Source organism: Oenanthe melanoleuca, chromosome 25 (assembly GCF_029582105.1).
Source record: "Oenanthe melanoleuca isolate GR-GAL-2019-014 chromosome 25, OMel1.0, whole genome shotgun sequence".
Classification (NCBI taxonomy): Eukaryota; Metazoa; Chordata; class Aves; order Passeriformes; family Muscicapidae; genus Oenanthe; species Oenanthe melanoleuca.
The window spans coordinates 4695849-4717015 of record NC_079358.1 but is presented as its reverse complement, the minus strand read 5'-3'; the positions used below and the strand labels follow the sequence as shown (position 1 = coordinate 4717015).

Here is a 21167-nt window from a genome sequence, read left to right as displayed (position 1 = left end):
CCCCTCCCCCCCCCCTTCGGCACCTTATCGGCATCGCAGCGACATTCCAGCACCCCCGGGCGGGGGGAGGGGCGAGTGTGCAAGGGGGGAGGGGCTGGGGGCGTGTGAGCGTGCGGGGGGGGGGGGGGCCTCGTGCAATGGTGGGTGTGCAAAAGAGTCCTTGCACAATCCTGAGTGTGCAAGGGAGGATCCTCGTGCAATGGTGAGTGTGCAAAAGAGTCCTTGCACAATCCTGAGTGTGCAAGGGAGGATCCTCGTGCAATGGTGAGTGTGCAAAGGAGGATCCTCGTGCAATGGTGAGTGCGCAAGGGAGGGGGCTCGGGCAATGGTGAGTGTGCAAAAGAGTCCTTGTGCAATCCTGAGTGTGCAACGGGATCCTCGTGCAATTGTGAGTGTGCAAAGGGGTCCTCGTGCAATTTTGAGTGTGTAAAAGGATCCTCGTGCAATCCTGAGTGTGCAAGGGGAGTCCTTGTGTAATTGTGAGTGTGCAAAAGAGTCCTTGTGCAGTTGTGAGTGAGCAAAGGGATCCTCGTGCAATTGTGGGTGTGTAAAAGGATCCTCGTGCAATCCTGAGTGTGCAAAGGGCTCCTTGTGCAGTTATGAGTGTGCAAAGGAGGATCCTCGTGCAATTCTGAGTGTGCAGAGGATTCCCCTTGTGCAATTCTGAGCGTGCAAAAGACTTCTCTCGTGCAATCCTGAGCGTGCAAGAGGGTCCCTGTGCAATTCTGAGCGTGCAAAAGATGTCCCTTGTGCAATTGTGAGTGTGCAAGGGGCTCCTCATGAATGGTGAGTGTGCAAATGGGTCCCTGTGCAAGGACCTGAGTGTGCAAGGATCTCCCCCGAGCAACCCTGAGTGTGCAAGGGTCTCTCCCGTGCAAGCAAAGGGGCGTGTCCCCCGTGAGTGTGCAAGGCGCGGCTCTGGGGTCGCTCCCTGTGCAGACCCCCCCCGTGCCTCACACGAGTGTGCAAGGCCACTCACACTCACACTCACCCGCCAGGTGTGCGAGGGCGGGGCTTGCATGGGGGCGGGAGGGGCTTTGCACGAGGGGGGAGCAAAGATCCTCGTGCAAAAAAATCCTCGTGCAAAAAAATCCTCGTGCAAGGATCGTCCTCGTGCAAACCCCGCGTGCGAGTGTGCAAATCCTCGTGCAAAACCTGTCCTTGTGCAAGGATTGTCCTCGTGCAAATTCCACACTCCAGAGAAAATCCTCGTGCAAGGATCGTGTTTGTGCAAGGATTGTTCCTCGTTCAAGGGCAAATCCTCGTGCAAACCCCGCGTGCGAGTGTGAAAATCCTCGTGCAAAAATCCTCGTGCGAGGATCCTCGTGCGAGGATTGTCCTCGTGCAAACCCCACACTCCAGAGAGAAAATCCTCGTGCAAATCCCTGTCCTTGTGCAAGGATCCTCGTGCAAGGATTGTGTTTGTGCAAGGATTGGCTCCATCCACGGCCCCATCCTCGTGCAAACCCCGCGTGCGAGTGTGCAAATCCTCGTGCAAAACCTGTCCTCGTGCAAGGATTGTCCTCGTGCAAATTCCACACTCCAGAGAAAATCCTCGTGCAAAAACTGTCCTCGTGCAAGGATCGTGTTTGTGCAAGGACAAATCCTTGTGCAAAACCCCACGTGTGAGTGTGCAAATCCACGTGCAAGGATTGTCCTCGTGCAAAGCCCACACTCCAGAGAGGAAATCCTGGTGCAAGGATCGTGTTTGTGCAAGGATTGGCTCCATCCACGGCCCCATCCTCGTGCAAATCCACGCGCGAGTGTGCAAATCCACGCGCGAGTATGCAAACCCCACGTGCGAGTGTGCAAATCCTCGCGTGAGTGTGCAAATCCACATGCGAGTGTGCAAATCCACGCGCGAGTGTGCAAACCCCACCTGTGAGTGTGCAAATCCTCGCGCGAGTGTGCAAATCCACGTGCGAGTGTGCAAATCCTCGCGTGTGTGCAAACCCCACGTGCGAGTGTGCAAACCCCACGTGCGAGTGTGCAAATCCTTGCGTGAGTGTGCAAATCCTCGCGTGTGAGTGTGAAAAACCGCGCACGAGTGTGCAAATTCTCGCGCGAGTGTGCAAATCCACGCGCGAGTGTGCAAATCCACGCGCGAATGTGCAAATCCTTGCGTGAGTGTCCAAATTCTCGCGCGAGTGTGCAAATCCACGTGCGAGTGTGCAAACCCCACGCGCGAGTGTGCAAACCCCGCGTGCGAGTGTGCAAACCCCACGCGTGAGTGTGCAAATCCTCGCGCAAAAACCCTCGTGCAAGGACGATCCTCGTGCAAACCCCGCGTGCGAGTGTGCAAATCCACCCGCGAGTGTGCAAACCCACGCGCGAGGCGCCCCCTCCCCCCTCCCCTCCCCCCCCCGCGGCCCCTCCCCCCTTTTGCACTTTTTTTCGTGGCCGCGTTTGCTACTGACTGACCCCTCCCCCCACCCACCCACGCCCCTCCCCCACCCCCCACGCGCCGCCCCTCCCCCACCACCCCCCCTTGACCGCACTTTAGGGGGAAAAAACAGCAAAAAAAGGCAAAAAAAAAAAAAGAAAAAAAAAAAAAGAAAGGAAAGAAAACGGGGGGAAAGTGGCGAAATGAGGGGGAGGGGGAGGGGGGACAGCGGGGGCGGCCCCGAAATTGGGGAATCCCCTCGGTGGTGACGTCACTGGGTGGGCGTGCCCCCCCCAAAAAAAAGGGGGTGACCCCCCCCCCCCCAAAAAAAATGGGGGTGGCGCCAAAAAAAAAAAAAAGGAATTGTCCCCAAGGGGGTGGCGCTGTCCCCACCGAGGGGTCCCCGCGGTGTCCCCGGTGGGGGAGGGGTCCCCGCGGTGTCCCCTCCCCCCCTCCCCGCGCGGGGGTGGCGGCGGTGACAATTGTCCCCTATTTATCTGCATCAGTGAGTGTTAGAGACGCCAATAAACACCCTAGAGCTGAGCTGAGCTGGCCGCGGGGACAGCGCGGGGACACTGGGGACAGTGGGGACAGTGGGGGACATTGGGGGGTTTGGGGACATCGGGGGGGATTTGGGACATTGGGGACATTGGGGACAATGGGGGGGTTGGGGACATTGGGGACACATCGGGACTTTTGGGGACATTGGGCAGTTTGGGGACATCGGGGGGGTTGGGGACATTGGGGAGATTTGGAACATTTTGGGGACATTTGGGGGGATTGGGGACGTCCGGGGAATTGGGGACATTTGGGACACATCGGGACTTTTGGGGACATTTGGGGGGGGTTGGGAACATTGGGGACATCGAGGACATTTGGGGACATCGGGGGGTTTGGGGGCATTGGGGACTTTAGGGACATTTGGGGACATCGAGGGACATTGGGGGGATTTGGGACATTTGGGGACAAATTGGGACATTGGGGGATATCGGGGGGATTGGGGGCATTTGGGGACAAATTGGGGACATTGGGGGACATCGGGAGGGGATTGGGGACATTTGGGACATTGGGGACATTTGGGGGACACTGGGGACACATCGGGACTTTTGGGGACATTGGGGGGTTTGGGGACATTTGGGGACATCCGGGGGATTTGGGACACTGGGGGACATTGGGGGACACTGGGTGGATTGGGGACTTTAGGGACACATTGGGGACGTCGGGGACACATCAGGGACATTTGGGGACATCGGGGGGGTTGGGGACACATCGGGACATTGGGGGACATTGGGGAGATTTGGAACATTTTGGGGACATTTGGGGGGATTGGGGACATTGGGGTCATTGGGGGGATTGAGGACTTTAGGGACACATTGGGGACACTTTGGGGGGTTTGGGGGCATTGGGGACTTTAGGGACACGTTGGGGACATTGGGGCATATCGGGGGATTGGGGACATCGGGGACACATCAGTGACATCAGGGTCACATCGGGACATTTGGGGACATTTGCAGATTGGGGACATGGAGGACACTTTGGGACATTTGGGGACATTGAGACATTGGGGACACCTCAAGGACATTTGGGGACATTGGTGACATCGGGGTGTTGGTGACACTGGGGGAGGGGGCAGTTCCCATTGCTGGTGACACTTTGGGGACACTTTGGGGACATTCGTGGGGTGTCCCCAAATCCAAACCCCCCGCACGGAGCAGCAACAACCACGATTTATTGTACACCAAAGTGGGGGGTGGGGAGGGGAACCCCCTTTTTTGGGGGGTCCCAAAACGTGTCCCTGAGTCACGGGAGGGGGGGGGGGGGAGGGGACATGAGGTAAATTTGGGGGGGCTCTTGTGTCCCCCCCCAAGGTGGCACCGAGCTGAGGGGAGGGGGGGAGGGGCGGGACTCCAATTTTTGGGGGTGTCTCCATTTTTTTGGGGGGATCCTGGGGGGGGGGGGTTCCCTGGTTTTGTTCCCACCTCCAATTCCAGACACCCCAAAAAAATGAGGGGGGGGGGGGGACCCCAGTTCAGATCGTCCTGCGGGGACACCCCGATTTTTGGAGCCAAATTGGGCAGAATCCCCCCGTTTTTTTGGGGTGTCCTCCCCCCATCCCAGTCCCACTCACAGCAGCACCGCCCCAAATTTCGGGGTGCAATTGCATTCATAACAGGTGTTCCCCTCCCAAAATTTCGGGGTGCAATTGCATTCATAACAGGTGTTCCCCTCCCAAAATTTCGGGGTGTGATCCAGTCACTGCAGCTGTCCCCCCCCCAAAATTTCGGGGTCCCTCTCACAACCATTCCTCCCCAAAATTTTGGGATGCGATCCCTCTCACACCAACCATCCTCCCCCAAAAATTTCGGGGTGAGATCCCTCTTACCACAACCCCCCACCCCCAAATTTAGGGGTACGCCCCCTCCTCACAACAACCTACAGGTGGAGGATTTCCCACCCAAAATTTCGGGGTGCGATCCCACTCACACCAACCACACCCCCCAAAATTTCGGGGCGTGATCCACTCATAACATGTGTCCCCCCCAAAATTTCGGGGTACTCCCCCTCCCCTCACAACAACCTACAGGTGGAGGATTTCCCGCCCAAAATTTCGGGGTGCAATTGCATTCATAATAGGTGTTCCCCTCCCAAAATTTCGGGGTGTGATCCACTCATTGCTGGTGCGCCCCCCAAAATTTCGGGATGCGATCCCTATCACACCAACCATCCTCCCCAAAATTTCGGGGTTCAATCCCGCTCACAGCAGCTGTCCCCCCCAAAATTTGGGGATCCCTATCACAACAATCCCCTCCAAAATTTCGCGGTGTAATCCGTCTCACACCAACCACACCCCCCAAAATTTCGGGATGCAATCCCTCTCACACCAACCATCCCCCACCCCCAAAATTTCGGGGTACTCCCCCTCCCCTCACAACAACCTACAGGTGGAGGATTTCCCACCCAAAATTTCGGGGTGTGATCCCTCTCACTGCAGCTGTCCCTCCCAAAATTTCAGGATCCCTCTCACAACAACCATTCCTCCCCAAAATTTCGGGGTGAGATCCCTCTCACACCAATCCCTCTCACACAATTCCCCCCCAAAATTTCGGGGCGTGATCCACTCATAACATGTGTCCCCCCCAAAATTTCGGGGTGCGATCCCACTCACACCAACCACACCCCCCAAAATTTCGGGGTACTCCCCCTCCTCCTCACAACAACCTACAGGTGGAGGATTTCCCACCCAAAATTTCGGGGTGTGATCCCTCTCATTGCAGCTGTCCCTCCCAAAATTTCAGGATCCCTCTCACAACAACCATTCCTCCCCAAAATTTCGGGGTGAGATCCCTCTTTACCACAACCCCCCACCCCCAAAATTTCGGGGTAGTCCCCCTCCCCTCACAACAACCTACAGGTGGAGGATTTCCCTCCCGCCGCCCCCCCGGCCGCGCTGGGGTCCAGGTCGGGGGGCAGCGTCCCCGGCGCCCCCCAGACGTTGAGCTCCTCGAAGACGCCGGTCTCGATCAGCTCCTCCTGCCAGGGGATGGGCACCGTGCCCGAGGCGAAGGCGTCGCACAGCGCCGCGTCCCCCCCGTCCAGCTCCACGCCCTTCACCGTCGAGAAGGCGCCCACCTCCCCCAAATCCTTGGCGTAAACCACGCGCGGGTCCGGCACGAACGGCGGCGGCACCAGGCCTGGGGGGGGTCACGGGGGGGAGGGAGGGGGGCACCCCGTTATTTTTGGGGGATTGTTTTTGGGGATTTTCGGTTGGGGCAGTGTAGCTCAGGAACCACAGGAACCCTCAAGAACCCCCAGGAACCCCCAGGAATGTCTGAGAACTCCCAAAATCATCCCAAGGAACACCAGGAGCTCCCCAAAATTCAAGCCAGGGCCCCCAGAAACTGCCCAGTAATTCACAGTATAGCCCAGTATAGCCCAGTATAGCCCAGTATAGTCCAGTAACCACAGGAACCACAGGAACTCCCAGGAATGTCTGAGGGCTCCCAAAAATGTCCCAAGGACCAGCAGGAGCTCCCCAAAATTCAAGCCAGGGTTCCCAGAAACCTCCCAGTACAGCCCAGTATGGCCCAGTATAGCCCAGTAACCACAGGAACCCCCAGGAACCCCCAGAATGTCTGAGAACTCCCAAAAATCTCTCAAGGACCAGCAGGAGCTCCCCAAAATTCAAGCCAGGGTTCCCAGAAACCTCCCAGTACATCCCAGTATGGCCCAGTATAGCCCAGTAACCACAGGAACCCCCAGGAATGTCTGAGAAATCCCACAAACGTCTCAAGGAACACCAGGAGCTCCCCAAAATTCAACCCAGGGCTCCCAAAAAAATCTCAAAATCCCAGAATCTCAGGCAGCCCCCCAGGAGCACCCCAATATCTCAGGGTACCCCAATGGAGACCCCAAAACCCAACAGAGACCCCAAAACCCAATGGAGACCCCAACAGCCAATGGAGACCCCAAACTCAATAGAGACCCCCAAACCCAACAGAGACCCCAAAACCCAACGAAGACCCCAAAACCCAATGGAGACCCCAAACCCAACAGAGACCCCAAAACCCAATGGAATCTCCAATTTTGACCGCCCAACACCCAACGAAGACCCCAAACCCCATTGAAGACCCCAAAACCCAATGGAGACCCCAAACCCCATTGAAGACCCCAACTCTTGACCACCCAAAATCATTGGAGACTCCAAACCCAACAGAGACCCAAAACCCAATGAAGACCCCAAACCCAAGATGACCCCAAACCCAACGGAGACCCCAAAACCCAACAGAGACCCCAACTCTTGACCACCCAACACCCAATGGAGACTCCAAACCCAACAGAGACCCCAAAACCCAACAAAGACCCCAAAACCCCACTGGAGACCCCCAAACCCAACGGAAACTCCAACCCTTGACCACCCAACACCCAATGGAGACCCCAAAACCCAACGGATTCCAACTCTTGACCACCCAACACCCACCAAAGAGCCCAAAACCCAATGGAGACCCAAACTCTTGACCACCCAAAACCCAATGAAGACCCCAAACCCAAACAAAGACCCCAACACCCAACAAAGACCCCAAACCCAACAGAGACCCCAAAACCCAACAAAGACCCCAAAACCCAACAAAGACCCCAAAACCCAACAAAGACTCCAAAACCCAATGGAGACCCCAAAACCCAATGGAGACCCCCAAATCCAATGAAGACCCCAAACCCAACAGACCCCAAACCCAATGAAGACCCCCAAACCCAATGAAGACCCCCAAACCCAACAGACCCCAAACCCAATGAAGACCCCAAAACCCAATGAAGACCCCCAAACCCAATGAAGACCCCAAATCTCCAACAGAGACCCCAAACCCAATGAAGACCCCAAAACCCAATGGAGACCCAAACTCTTGACTACCCAAACCCAACAGAGACCCCAAAACCCAACGGAAACGCCAACTTTGGACCACCCAACACCCAACTGAGACCCCAAACCCCATTGAAGACCCCAAGTCTTGACCACCCAAAATCATTGGAGACTCCAAACCCAAGAAGACCCCAAACTCCAACAGAGACCCCAAAACCCAACGGAGACCCCAACACCCAATGGAGACCCCAACTCTTGGCTACCCAAAGCCAATGGAGACTCCAAACCCAACAGAGACCCAAAACCCAACGGAAACACCAAAACCCCACTGGAGACCCCCAAACCCAACGGAAACTCCAACTCTTGATCACCCAACACCCAACAAAGAGCCCAAAACCCAATGGAGACCCAAACTCTTGACTACCCAAACTCCAACAGAGACCCCAAAACCCAATGAAAATTCCAACTCTTGACCGCCCAACACCCAACTGAGACCCCAAAACCCAATGGAGACCCCAAAACCCAACGGAAACTCCAACTCTTGACCACCCAACACCAAATTGAGACCCAAAACTCCAACAGAGACTCCAAAACCCAACGAAGACCCCAAACCCAACAGAGACCCCAACACCCAATGAAGACCCCAAAACCCAATGAAGACCCCAAAACCCAACATAATCTCCAACTTTTGACCACCCAACACCCAACAAAGACCCCAAAATCCAATGAAGACCCCAAAACTCCAACAGAGACCCCAAAACCCAATGGAAACTCCAACTTTTCACCACCCAACACCAACTATTTGAACACCCAACACCCAACGAAGACCCCAAAACCCAACAAAGACCTTAAAACCCAATGAAGACCCCAAAACCCAACGGAAACACCAAAACCCCACTGGAGACCACCCAAACCCAACTAAAACGCCAACTCTTGATCACCCAACACCCAACAAAGAGCCCAAAACCCGATCGAGACCCCAAAGCCCAACAAAGACCCCAAAACCCAACAGAAACTCCAACTCTTGACTGCCCAACACCCGAGACCCCAAAACCCAATGGGGACCCAAACTCTTGACTACCCAAACCCAACAGAGACCCCAAAACCCAACAAAGACCCCAAAACCCCAACGGAGACCCCAAAACCCAATGAAGACCCCAAAACCCAATTAAGACCCCAAACCCCAACATAATCTCCAACTTTTGACCACCCAACACCCAACGAAGACCCCAAAACCCAAACAGAGACCCCAAAACCCAACGGAGACCCCAAACCCAACGAAGACCCCAAAACCCAATGGAGGCCCCCAAATCCAATGGAAACTCCAACTCTTGACCACCCAACACCCAAAAAAGACCCCAAACCCAATGGAGATCCCAACACCCAACGAAGACCCCAAAGCCCCAACAGAGAACCCCAAAACCCAACGGAAACTCCAACTCTTGACCACCCAACACCCAACTAAGACCCCCCCAAAACCCAACGAAAACTCCAACGCTTGACCACCCAAAATCATTGGAGACCCCCAAAGCCCCAACAGAGACCCCAAAACCCAACGGAAACTCCAACTTTTGGCCACCCAACACCCAACTAAGACCCCAAAAACCCAACAAAGACCCCAAAACCCATTTAGAGCCCCCCGCTCCCGCCGCGCCGCGGGCGTTACCGGCCTCCAGGCGGCCCCAGTTGATGCCCTGGAAGAAGGGCTGCGCTTTGAGCTGGGCGCAGTCGCCGCCGCGGAAGCCGAGGCGCCGCTGGGGGTCCTTGGCCAGCAGCCCCTCGCAGGCGGCGCGCGCCGCCGCGCTGAACTTGTCCGAGTAGGACACGGCGTCGTGCAGGATGCGCCGCGTCACCTCCTTGTTCTCCACCTGCCGGGATTCGGGGGCTTTTTTTGGGGTTTTTTTGGGGGGTTTTTGGGGTCCTTGGGGGGTTTTTGGGGGGGTTCTGGGGGTCTTGGGGTGTTCTGAAGGTCCTTGGGGGGGTCCTATTGGAGGTTCTTGAGGGGGTCTTGGGGGTCCTGAGGGTCTTGTTGGAGGGTCTTGGGGGGTTCTGAAAATCTTGAGGGGGTTTTTGGGGTCCTTGGGGGTTCTGGGGAGGTCCTGGGGGTCCCACTCGAGGTTCTTAGGGGGTTCTTGGGGGTTCTTGGGGGTTCTTGGGGGGTTCTGGGGGGTTCTTGGGAGGTTCTGAAAATCTTGGGGGAGTCCTGGGGGTCCCGCTGGAGTTTTTGGGGGGTCCTGGGGGTCCTTGGGGGTTCTTGGGGGGTTCTGGGGGTCTTGTTGGAAGGTCTTGGGGGGGTCTGAAGATCTTGGAGGGGTTCTGAAGGTCCTTGGGGGGGTTCTGGGGGTCCTGGGGGTTCTGGGGGTTTTTGGGGTCCTTGGGGGGTTTTTGGGGGGTTTTTGGGGTCCTTGGGGGGTTTTTGGGGGGGTTCTGGGGGTCTTGTTGGAAGGTATTGGGGGGGTCTGAAGATCTTGGGGGGGTTCTGAAGGTCTTGGGGGGTTCTTTGAGGTTCTTGGGGGGCTCCTTGGGGGTTTTGGGGAGTCCTTGGGGGGTTTTTGGGGGGTTTTGGGGGTCCTTGGGGGTTCTTGGGGGGTTTTTGGGGGGTTCTGGGGGTCTTGTTGGAAGGTCTTGGGGGGTTCTGAAGATCTTGTGGGGGTCCTGGAGGTCCTATTGGAGGTTCTTGAGGGGGTTTTGGGGGTCCTGGGGGTCCCACTGGAGATTTTTTGGGGGGTTCTGGGGGTCCTGGGGGGTCCTATTGGAGGCTCTTGAGGGGATTCTGAACATCTTGGGGGGGTTCTGGGGGTCCTGGGGGTCCCACAGGAGGTTTTTGGGAGGATTCTGAAGATCTTGAGGAGGTTCCTTGGGGGGGTTCTGAAGGTCCCTGGGGTCCCACTGGAGATTTTTGGGGGGTCCTGGGGGTCCTTCAAGTCCCACGGGAATTTTTTGGGGGGTTCTGGGGGTCCTTGGGGGGTTCCTGGGGGTCCTTGGGGGTGTTCCTGGAGGTTTTTGGGGTTCTGAGGGTCCTGAGAGGTTTTTGGGAGCCCTTGGATGAATTTTGGGGAGTTCCTGGGAGGGTTTTTGGGAGCCCTGAGACGTTCCTGGGGGTTCCCACGGTTACTGGGATGCACTGGGATGTACTGGGATGTACTGGGATGCACTGGGATGCACTGGGATGCACTGGGCTGTACTGGGATGCACTGGGATGCACTGGGCTGCACTGGGATGCACTGGGATGTACTGGTCTGTACTGGGATGCACTGGGATGCACTGGGATGCACTGGGCTGTACTGGGATGTACTGGGCTGTACTGGGGTGTACTGGGATGTACTGGGATGCACTGGGCTGTACTGGGATGCACTGGGATGTACTGGGATGCACTGGGCTGTACTGGTCTGTACTGGGATGCACTGGGATGCACTGGGCTGTACTGGGCTGTACTGGTCTGTACTGGGATGCACTGGGATGCACTGGGCTGTACTGGGATGCACTGGGATGCACTGGGATGTACTGGGGTGTACTGGGGTGTACTGGTCTGTACTGGGCTATACTGGGATGCACTGGGCTGTACTGGGATGCACTGGGATGTACTGGGATGCACTGGGCTGTACTGGTCTGTACTGGGATGCACTGGGATGCACTGGGCTGTACTGGGCTGTACTGGTCTGTACTGGGATGCACTGGGATGCACTGGGCTGTACTGGGATGCACTGGGATGCACTGGGATGTACTGGGTGTACTGGGGTGTACTGGGATGCACTGGGCTGTACTGGGATGCACTGGGATGCACTGGGCTGTACTGGGCTGTACTGGGCTATACTGGGCTATACTGGGCTGTACTGGGCTATACTGGTCTGTACTGGTCTGTACTGGGCTGTACTGGGCTGTACTGGGGGTCCCTGCGGTGTCACCTTCTCCCCCCGCCGGCGGAAGGGACCCTTGGCCTCCAGCATCTCGTAAACCGTCACCCCCAGCGTGAAATAATCGACGGAGAAATCGTAATCCTCGTTCTTGAGCAGCTCGGGGGCCATGAACCCTGCGGGACAGGGACAGGGACAGGGACAGGGGACAGGGGACAGGGACAGTGGACAGGGAGGGGACAGGGACAGTGAGGGGACAGGGACAGGGGACAGGGACAGTGAGGGGACAGGTGACATTGGGGGGGACCCCAGGTGACACAGGAGGAGGGGACTCAGGTGATTGATGGGGCTTCCCATGTCCTCACTATGCCCAGTGTCCCCAGTGTCCCCCCAGTGTCCCCAATGTCCCCAGTGCCCCCCATTGCCCTCCCAGTGTCCCCCAGTGCCCCCCCAGTGCCCCCCCCAGTGTCCCCAGTGTCCCCAATGTCCCCAATGTCCCCTCAGTGTCCCCAGTGTCCCCCAGTGTCCCCAGTGTCCCCCAGTGCCCCCAATGTCCCCCCAGTGTCCCCAGTGTCCCCCAGTGCCCCCCCAGTGCCCCCAGTGTCCCCAGTGTCCCTGTCCCCACCTGGGGTCCCGGCGTAGCCGCGCGTTTTGTCCTCTCCGTCCTTGAGCTCCACGGCCAAGCCCATGTCGGACAGACGGACGTGGCCTGGGCAGGAGTGACCACCAGTGACCACCAGTGACCACCAGTGACCACCAGTGACCACCAGTGACCAAACACCAGTGACCAATGTCCCAAATCCCCCCAATCCCCCCAATATCCCCAATGTCCCCCAATGTCCCCAATCCCTCCATATCACCAGTGTCCCCAATCCCCCCAAATTTCCCCAATGTCCCCCAATGTCCCCGATGTCACCAATGTCCCCCCAATATCCTCAATGTCCCCGATGTCCCCCAATGTCCCCAATGTTCCAAATGTCCCCAATGTTCCAAATGACCCCAATGTCCCCAATGTCCCCAATGTCCCCAGTGACCCTAATGTCCACCACAATGTCCCAAATGTCCCCCAATGTCCTCAATCCCTCCATGTCCCCGTGTCCCCATGTCCCCATGTCCCCATGTCCCCGTGTCCCCGTGTCCCCGCGTCACCCGCGTCGTCCAGCAGCACGTTCTCGGGTTTCAGGTCGCGGTACACGATGCGGTGCTGGTGCAGGTGTCCCCAGTGTCCCCAATCCCCCCAATGTCCCCAATCCCCCATGTCCCCAATCCCCCCCGTGTCCCCGTGTCCCAATGTCCCCAATCCCCCCAATGTCCCCGTGTCCCCGCGTCACCCGCGTCGTCCAGCAGCACGTTCTCGGGTTTCAGGTCGCGGTACACGATGCGGTGCTGGTGCAGGTGTCCCCAGTGTCCCCAATGTCCCCGTGTCCCCATGTCCCCGATTCCCCGTGTCCCCAGTGTCTCCCCCCATGTCCCCATGTCCCCAATGTCCCCGTGTCCCCGTGTCCCCGCGTCACCCGCGTCGTCCAGCAGCACGTTCTCGGGTTTCAGGTCGCGGTACACGATGCGGTGCTGGTGCAGGTGCTCCAGCCCCAGCAGGATCTGCGCCGTGTAGAAAACCGCCCGCGGCTCCGCGAACCCCGGGTTGTCCTCGTCCACGTTGTAGATGTGGTACCTGGGGACATCGGGGACGTCGGGAGACAGAGGGGACATCGGGGACATCAGGGACATCGGGGGACAGTGGGGACATTGGGGACATCAGGGACATCGGGGGACAGTGGGGACATTGGGGACATTGGGGGGATTTGAGACATTGGGGACATTGGGGATATCGGGGATGTTGGGGACATTGGGGACACTGAAGACATTGAGGACATTGGGGGCATTGGGGACATTGGGGACATTGGGGATATTGGGGATATTGGGGACATTAGGGAACAGAGGGGACATTGGGGACATTTGGGGGGGATTTGGGACACTGGGGACATTGGGGACATCAAGGTGACGTGGGGGACATTGGAGACACTGGGGACTTGGGGACATTGGTGACAGCAGTGGGACACTGGGGACATTGGGGACATCAGGGACATTGGGGTCATTTGGAGACATTTGGGGACAGAGAGGACATTGGGGACATTGGGGACATCCAGGGGATGTCACCCCAGAGTCACCCAGTGCCATCCCAGTATCACCCCAGTGCCATGCCATCGTCACCCAGTGGCACCGCAGTGTCACACCGAGGCCACCCCATTGTCACCCAGTGCCCCCCAGTGCCACCCAGTGCCCCCCCAGTGCCACCCAGTGCCCCACAGTGCCCCCCAGTGCCACCCAGTGCCACCCAGTGCCACCCCAGTGCCCCCAGTGCCCCCCAGTGCCACCCAGTGCCACCCCAGTGCCCCCCAGTGCCCCCCATTGCCCCCAGTGCCCCCCAGTGCCACCCAGTGCCACCCCAGTGCCACCCAGTGCCACCCAGTGCCCCCCAGTGCCACCCCAGTGCCACCCCAGTGCCACCCAGTGCCCCCCAGTGCCCCCCAGTGCCACCCAGTGCCACCCCAGTGCCCCCCAGTGCCCCCCAGTGCCCCCCAGTGCCCCCCAGTGCCACCCCAGTGCCACCCCAGTGCCACCCAGTGCCCCCCAGTGCCACCCAGTGCCACCCAGTGCCCCACAGTGCCCCACAGTGCCACCCCAGTGCCCCCCAGTGCCACCCCAGTGCCCCCCAGTTCCACCCAGTGCCATCCCAGTATCACCCCAGTGCCATGCCATCGTCACCCAGTGGCACCGCAGTGTCACACCGAGGCCACCCCATTGTCACCCAGTGCCCCCCAGTGCCACCCAGTGCCCCCCAGTGCCCCCCAGTGCCCCACAGTGCCCCCCAGTGCCACCCCAGTGCCCCACAGTGCCACCCAGTGCCCCCCAGTGCCACCCAGTGCCACCCCAGTGCCCCCCAGTGCCCCCCAGTGCCCCCCAGTGCCCCCCAGTGCCACCCCAGTGCCCCCCAGTGCCCCCCAGTGCCAGCCCCGCCCGTACCGCAGGTCGCCGCCGTTCATGATGGTCATGACGAGGCAGAGGTCGGTCTTGGTCTGGAAGGCGCAGGCCAGGGACACGATGAAGCGGCTGTGGACGCGCGCCAGGATCCGCTTCTCCACCAGCGCCGCCTGGGACACCATGGGGACATGGTGGGGACATGATGGGGACACCATGGGGACACGGTGGGGACATGATGGGGACACGATGGGGACACGGGGGGGACATGATGGGGACACAGGATGGCACCACCAGGGACAGGGACAGGCACAGAGACAGGCACAGGGACACGGTGGGGACATGATGGGGACACGGGATGGCATCACCAGGGACAGGGACAGGCACAGGGACAGGGACAGGCACAGGGACAGGGACACAGGGGGGATACGGTGGGGACACGGGATGGCATCACCAGGGACATGGACAGACACAGGGACAGGGACAGGGACAGGGACACGATGGGGACATGGTGAGGACATGGGATGGCATCACCAGGGACAAGGACAGGGACAGACACAGGGACAGGGACAGGGACACGATGAAGCGGCTGTGGACGCGCGCCAGGATCCGCTTCTCCACCAGCACCGCCTGTGACACCATGGGGACACGATGGGGACATGATGGGGACACGGGGGGGACACGTGAGGGACATGGGATGGCACCACCAGGGACAGGGACAGGCACAGGGACAGGGACACAGGGGGGACACGGTGGGGACACGGGATGGCATCACCAGGGACAGGGACATGGACAGACACAGGGACAGGGACAGGGACAGGGACAGGGACAGAGACAGGCACAGGGACAGGGACACGGTGGGGACATGGTGAGGACATGGGATGGCATCACCAGGGACAGGGACAGGCACAGGGACATGGACAGGCACAGGGACAGGGACAGGCACAGGCACAGGGACAGGGACATGCCAAGGACACGTAGCTGGCACACGCCAAGGGACAGACATAGGGACCGAGGGACATCCGAGCAGACAGAGGGACAGATGTGGGGACGGAGGGGTGGACACAAGGACAGAAGGCAGGAAAAGGAATGGGGGGATGGATCTGGGGACAGAGGAGCAGATTTGGGGACAGAGGGGCCACTGAGAGGCCGCTGGGAAAGCTGAGGGGACAGAGGGACATGCGTGGGGACCAAGGGGCAAATTTGAGGACAGTGGAACATCTGAGGGGACCAAGGGACACCCACGGGCACAGTGACATCGCTGAGGGGACAGAGGGACAGCCGTGGGGACAGAGGGACACTCCTGGGGACACTGGGGACACCCTTGGGAACATGGGGACACCCTTGAGGACAGCTGGGGACACCCCTGGGGACACTGGGGACATCCCTGGGGACAGAGGGACACACCTGGGGACGCTGGGGACACTGGGATCATCCCTGGGGACAGAGAGACACCCCTGGGGACGCTGGGGACACTGGGATCATCCCTGGGGACAGAGAGACACCCCTAGGGACAGCTGGGGACACTGGGGACACGGGGACATCCCTGAGGATAGCTGGGGACAGAGGGACGCCCCTGGGGACAGAGGGACACCCCTGGGGACAGTTGGGGACACCCTTGGAGACAGAGGGACACCCCTGGGGACACAGGGGACACGGGGACATCCCTGGGGACAGCTGGGGACAGAGGGACACCCTTGAGGACAGCTGGGGACACCCCTGGGGACAGAGGGACACCCCTGGGGACACGGGGACATTGGGGACACCCCTGGGGACAGCTGGGGACACCCCTGGAGACAGAGGGACGCCCCTGGGGACACCCCTGGGGACAGCTGGGGACACCCCTGGAGACAGAGGGACGCCCCTGGGGACACCCCTGGGGACAGCTGGGGACAGCTGGGGACACCCCTGGGGACAGAGGGGCACCCCTGGAGACAGAGGGACGCCCCTGGGGACACCCCTGGGGACAGCTGGGGACACCCCTGGGGACACGGGGACAGCTAGGGACACCCCCGGTGACGCTTTCCCCCCCCCCCCACCTCGTATCCGTTGCGCTTCTTGAGGCGCTTCTTGTTGAGGCGCTTGTTGGCGTACATCTTGCCGGTGGCGCGGCGCTGGCAGGCGCACACCTCGCCGAAGCCGCCCTTGCCCAGCACGCGGAACTCGGCGAAGGCGTCGGCGCCCACGGCCTGGCCCTCGAGCCACTTGAACTGCACGAAGCGGCCGAACTCGGGCGAGGCGCGGTACGGCGCCCAGGCCGCCGCCTCCAGGTGCGCCAGCAGCTCGCGCCGCGCCGCCGCGAAGGCGTCGCCCGGCAGGGCGGGGCCTGGGGGGGAGGGGAGGGGTGTCATGGCCGCCGAGGGTGTGGTGGGTGTTGTTGGGTGTCATGGCTGCCGTTGGGGTGTCATGGCTGCCAATATTATCATGGCTGCCGTTGGGGTGTCATGGCTGCCAAAACCATCATGGCTGCCATTGGAGTGTCATGGCTTCTGTTGGGGTGTCATGGCTTCTGTTGGACTGTCATGGCTGCCGTTGGGGTGTCATGGCTGCCGAGGGGGTGGTGGGTGTTGTTGGGGTGTCATGGCTGCCGTTAGGGTGTCATGGCTGCCAATATTATCATGGCTGCCGTTGGGGTGTCATGGCTGCCAATATCATCATGGCTGCCATTGGAGTGTCATGGCTTCTGTTGGGGTGTCATGGCTTCTGTTGGACTGTCATGGCTGCTGTTGGGGTGTAATGGCTGCCAACATCATCATGGCCGCCATTTTGGTGTCATGGCCGCCGAGGGGGTGGTGGGTGTTGTTGGGGTGTCATGGCTGCCGTTAGGGTGTCATGGCTGCCAATATTATCATGGCTGCCATTGGGGTGTCATGGCCACCGAGGGGATGGTGGATGCTGTTGGGGTGTCATGGCTGCCATTGTGTCATGGCTGCCAATACTATCATGGCTGCCGTTGGGGTGTCATGGCTGCCATGTCATCATGGCTGCCATTGGAGTGTCATGGCTGCCAACATCATCATGGCCGCCATTGGGGTGTCATGGCTGCCAAGGGGGTGGCGGGTGCTGTTGGGGTGTCATGGCTGCCGTTAGGGTGTCATGACTGCCAAAACCATCATGGCTGCCATTGGGGTGTCATGGCTGCCAAGGGGGTGGTGGGTGTTGTTGGGGTGTCATGGCTGATGTTGGGGTGTCATGGCTGCCAACATTATCATGGCTGCCGCTGGGGTGTCATGGCTGCCGAGGGGGTGGCGGGTGTTGTTGGGGTGTCATGGCTGCCGTTAGGGTGTCATGGCTGCCAACATTATCATGGCTGCCATTGGGGTGTCATGGCCGCCAAGGGGGTGGTGGGTGTTGTTGGGGTGTCATGGCTGCCAATATTATCATGGCTGCCGTTGGGGTGTCATGGCTGCCAAAACCATCATGGCTGCCATTGGGGTGTCATGGCTGCCAAGGGGGTGGTGGGTGTTGTTGGGGTGTCATGGCTGCCATGTCAGTGTCACAGCCGCCATATTGGTGTCCAGTCACCCCACAGCCACCATATTGGTGTCATGTCCGCCATGTCACCTCACAGCTGCCATATTGGAGCTGTGTCAGCCATATTGGTGTCACGTCCGCCGTGTCAGTGCCACAGCTGCCATATTGGCACTATGTCCGCCATATTGGCGCCATGTCAGCCATGTCACCCCCACGGCCGCCATATTGGTGTCATGTCCGCCATGTTAGTGTCACAGCCACCATATTGGAGCCATGTCAGCCATATTGGTGTCATGTCTGCCATATTGGTGTCATGTCTGCCATATTGGTGTCATGTCACCCCACAGCCACCATATTGGCATCACAGCCGCCATATTGGAGCCGTGTCAGCCATATTGGTGTCACATCCACCATGTAGCCCCACAGCCGCCATATTGGTGTCATGTCCGCCATATTGGTGTCATGTCACCCCATAGCCGCCATATTGGTGTCACATCCGCCATGTCAGTGTCACAGGTGCCATATGGGCACTATGTCCGCCACATTGGAGCCGTGTCAGCCATATTGTTGTCACGTCCGCCATGTAGCCCCACAGCTGCCATGTTGGCGTCACAGCCGCCATATTGGTGTCATGTCACCCCACGGCCGCCATATTGGTTTCACATCCACCATGTCACCCCACAGCCGCCATATTGGTGTCACAGCCACCATATTGGTGTCATGTCACCCCACGGCCGCCATATTGGTGTCACATCCACCATGTCACCCCACAGCCGCCATATTGGTGTTACAGCCACCATATTGGTGTCATGTCACCCCACGGCCGCCATATTGGTGTCACATCCACCATGTCACCCCACAGCCGCCATATTGGTGTCACAGCCGCCATATTGGTGTCATGTCACCCCACGGCCGCCATATTGGTGTCACATCCACCATGTCACCCCACAGCCGCCATATTGGTGTCACAGCCACCATATTGGTGTCATGTCACCCCACGGCCGCCATATTGGTTTCACATCCACCATGTCACCCCACGGCCGCCATGTTGGCGTCACAGCCACCATATTTGTGTCATGTCACCCCACGGCCGCCATATTGGTTTCACATCCACCATGTCACCCCACGGCCGCCATGTTGGCGTCACAGCCACCATATTGGTGTCATGTCACCCCACGGCCGCCATATTGGTTTCACATCCACCATGTCACCCCACGGCCGCCATGTTGGCGTCACAGCCACCATATTGGTGTCATGTCACCCCACGGCCGCCATATTGGTTTCACATCCACCATGTCACCCCACGGCCGCCATGTTGGCGTCACACCCGCCATACTGGCGCCCCCCCCCGTCTTCCCCGCTCACCTGCGGGCGGCGCCGTGGCCGCCGCGCTGAGGAAGCCGCAGTGCTCGGACCCTCCCGGCGTGAAGAACCGGCCGCGCAGCCGCTTGGCCAGGCCCTCCCTCTCCGCGTCCTCGCACTGCTCGTAGGCCTCGATCTCGGCCCACAGCGCCCCGGCCGCCGCGAACTGCGGCGCCCCCTCCAGGAAGCGCCGGAACAGCAGCTTCCCGATGGGCTGCTCCACGCACTGCCACCGGAAGGAGGTGTCCTGGCCGCCATCTTGGGCGTGGCCGGGCGGGGCCCCGTTTTGGGCGGAGGGCGCCCCGCCCAGCTGGGCGCGCAGGGCCTCGCACTGGGAGATGTGGGGCAGGCGCAGCCGCGCCTTGGAGCGCCGGTCGCGGCCGCCGCCGCCGCCGGGGCCGCCGCGCGCCGACACGTAGGCCGAGTTGGCCACCACGGTCTCCAGGCCGCCGATGTCCATGGCTGGGGGGGTGCGGGGGGTGGGCCTGGGAAATTGGGGGGTGTCAGGGGGGTTACTGGGGGGACTGGGGTCACTGGGGCGACTGGGGGGACTGGGGTTACTGGGGGTACTGGGGGGACTGGGGTCACTGGGGTCACTGGGGTTACTGGGGGTACTGGGGGGACTGGGGTCACTGGGGTCACTGGGGTTACTGGGGGGACTGGGGTTACTGGGGACACTGGGGGGGCACTGGGGAAACTGGGGTCACTGGGGTCACTGGGGGGGGTCACTGGGGGGGTCACTGGGGGGGTCACTGGGGTTACTGGGAGGGGTTACTGGGGTTACTGGGGGCACTGGGGGGGGTTACTGGGGTCACTGGGGTCACTGGGGGGACTGGGGGGGACTGGGGTTACTGGGGGGACTGGGGGGACTGGGGGGACTGGGGGGACTGGGGTTACTGGGGTCACTGGGGTCACTGGGGGGACTGGGAGGACTGGGGTCACTGGGAGGGTCACTGGGGTTACTGGGGGGACTGGGGGGACTGGGGTTACTGGGGGGACTGGGGGGACTGGGGTTACTGGGGGGACTGGGGTCACTGGGGGGACTGGGGTTACTGGGGTTACTGGGGAGACTGGGGGGACTGGGGTCACTGGGGGGACTGGGGTCACTGGGGGGACTGGGGTCACTGGGGTCACTGGGGGGACTGGGGGGGACTGTGGTCACTGGGGGGACTGGGGTCACTGGGGGGACTGGGGGGGCGTTGAGTGTGGGGGGGTTGAGGGGCTCGGGTGGTGTTTGGGGGGGTTTGGGGTGTGGGAGGGTCTGGGGGGTTTGGGGGTTTCTCGTCTGATACATTTGGGGGGGGGTCTGGGGGTCCCTCATATGACACATGGGGGGGTCCTGGGGGTCCCTGCTGTGACACTTGGGGGGTTCAGAGGTGTTTGGGGGTTCCTCATGTGACACTTGGGGGGGTCTGGGGGTCCTGGGGGTCCCTGCTGTGACACTTGGGGGGGGTCTGTTATATTTGGGGGGCTCTGGGGGGGTCCTGGGGGTCTCTGCTGTGACACATGGGGGGGTCTGTGGGGGTCAGGCTGTCCCTGCTGTGACATTTGAGGGGGTCTGGGGGGTTCGGGGGTCCCCCATGTGACATTTGGGGGGGTCTGTGACATTTGGGGGGGGGGTCCTGGGGGTCCCGCGTGCGCCGCACGAGGATGTGGCCACGCCCCCCCCGCCCCCGCCCTTGGATTAACCCCCGGGGGGGGGGGAGGGGCGGGTCTCTTAAAGGGCCCGCGCTATAATTAGCATAAGCGGCTCAGCGCG

At 60.1% G+C, this 21167-nt stretch overlaps 1 protein-coding gene and 1 long non-coding RNA gene across 2 annotated transcripts; both read right to left on the bottom strand.

The window, feature by feature from the left end:
• Positions 1-1759: 1759 nt before the first annotated feature.
• On the bottom strand, positions 1760-2393 carry LOC130262990 (uncharacterized). The gene is made up of 3 exons (XR_008842244.1): positions 2325-2393; positions 2162-2241; positions 1760-1879 (listed from the first exon to the last, which is right to left on the bottom strand). It is a non-coding gene; the product is annotated as an uncharacterized LOC130262990 (long non-coding RNA).
• Positions 2394-5779: 3386 nt separating this feature from the next.
• Positions 5780-19868, bottom strand: GRK1 (G protein-coupled receptor kinase 1). The gene is made up of 8 exons (XM_056510184.1): positions 19412-19868; positions 16612-16898; positions 14618-14745; positions 13108-13265; positions 12219-12302; positions 11645-11769; positions 9406-9607; positions 5780-6075 (listed from the first exon to the last, which is right to left on the bottom strand). Exons 1-8 carry the CDS (start codon positions 19866-19868, stop codon positions 5780-5782), a joined length of 1737 nt encoding a protein of 578 aa, XP_056366159.1.
• Between the last annotated feature and the right edge of the window lie 1299 nt (positions 19869-21167).

Excerpts from the sequence above, each read along its gene's own strand:
- GRK1 (XM_056510184.1), bottom strand. The coding sequence starts at position 19,868 with ATGGACATCGGCGGCCTGGAGACCGTGGTGGCCAACTCGGCCTACGTG. Across the intron at positions 16,899-19,411 it reads GGCCACGGCGCCGCCCGCAG|GCCCCGCCCTGCCGGGCGAC; the intron begins GTGAGCGGGGAA and ends CCTCCCCCCCAG. Across the intron at positions 11,770-12,218 it reads CGGCTACGCCGGGACCCCAG|GGTTCATGGCCCCCGAGCTG; the intron begins GTGGGGACAGGG and ends CCTGTCCCGCAG.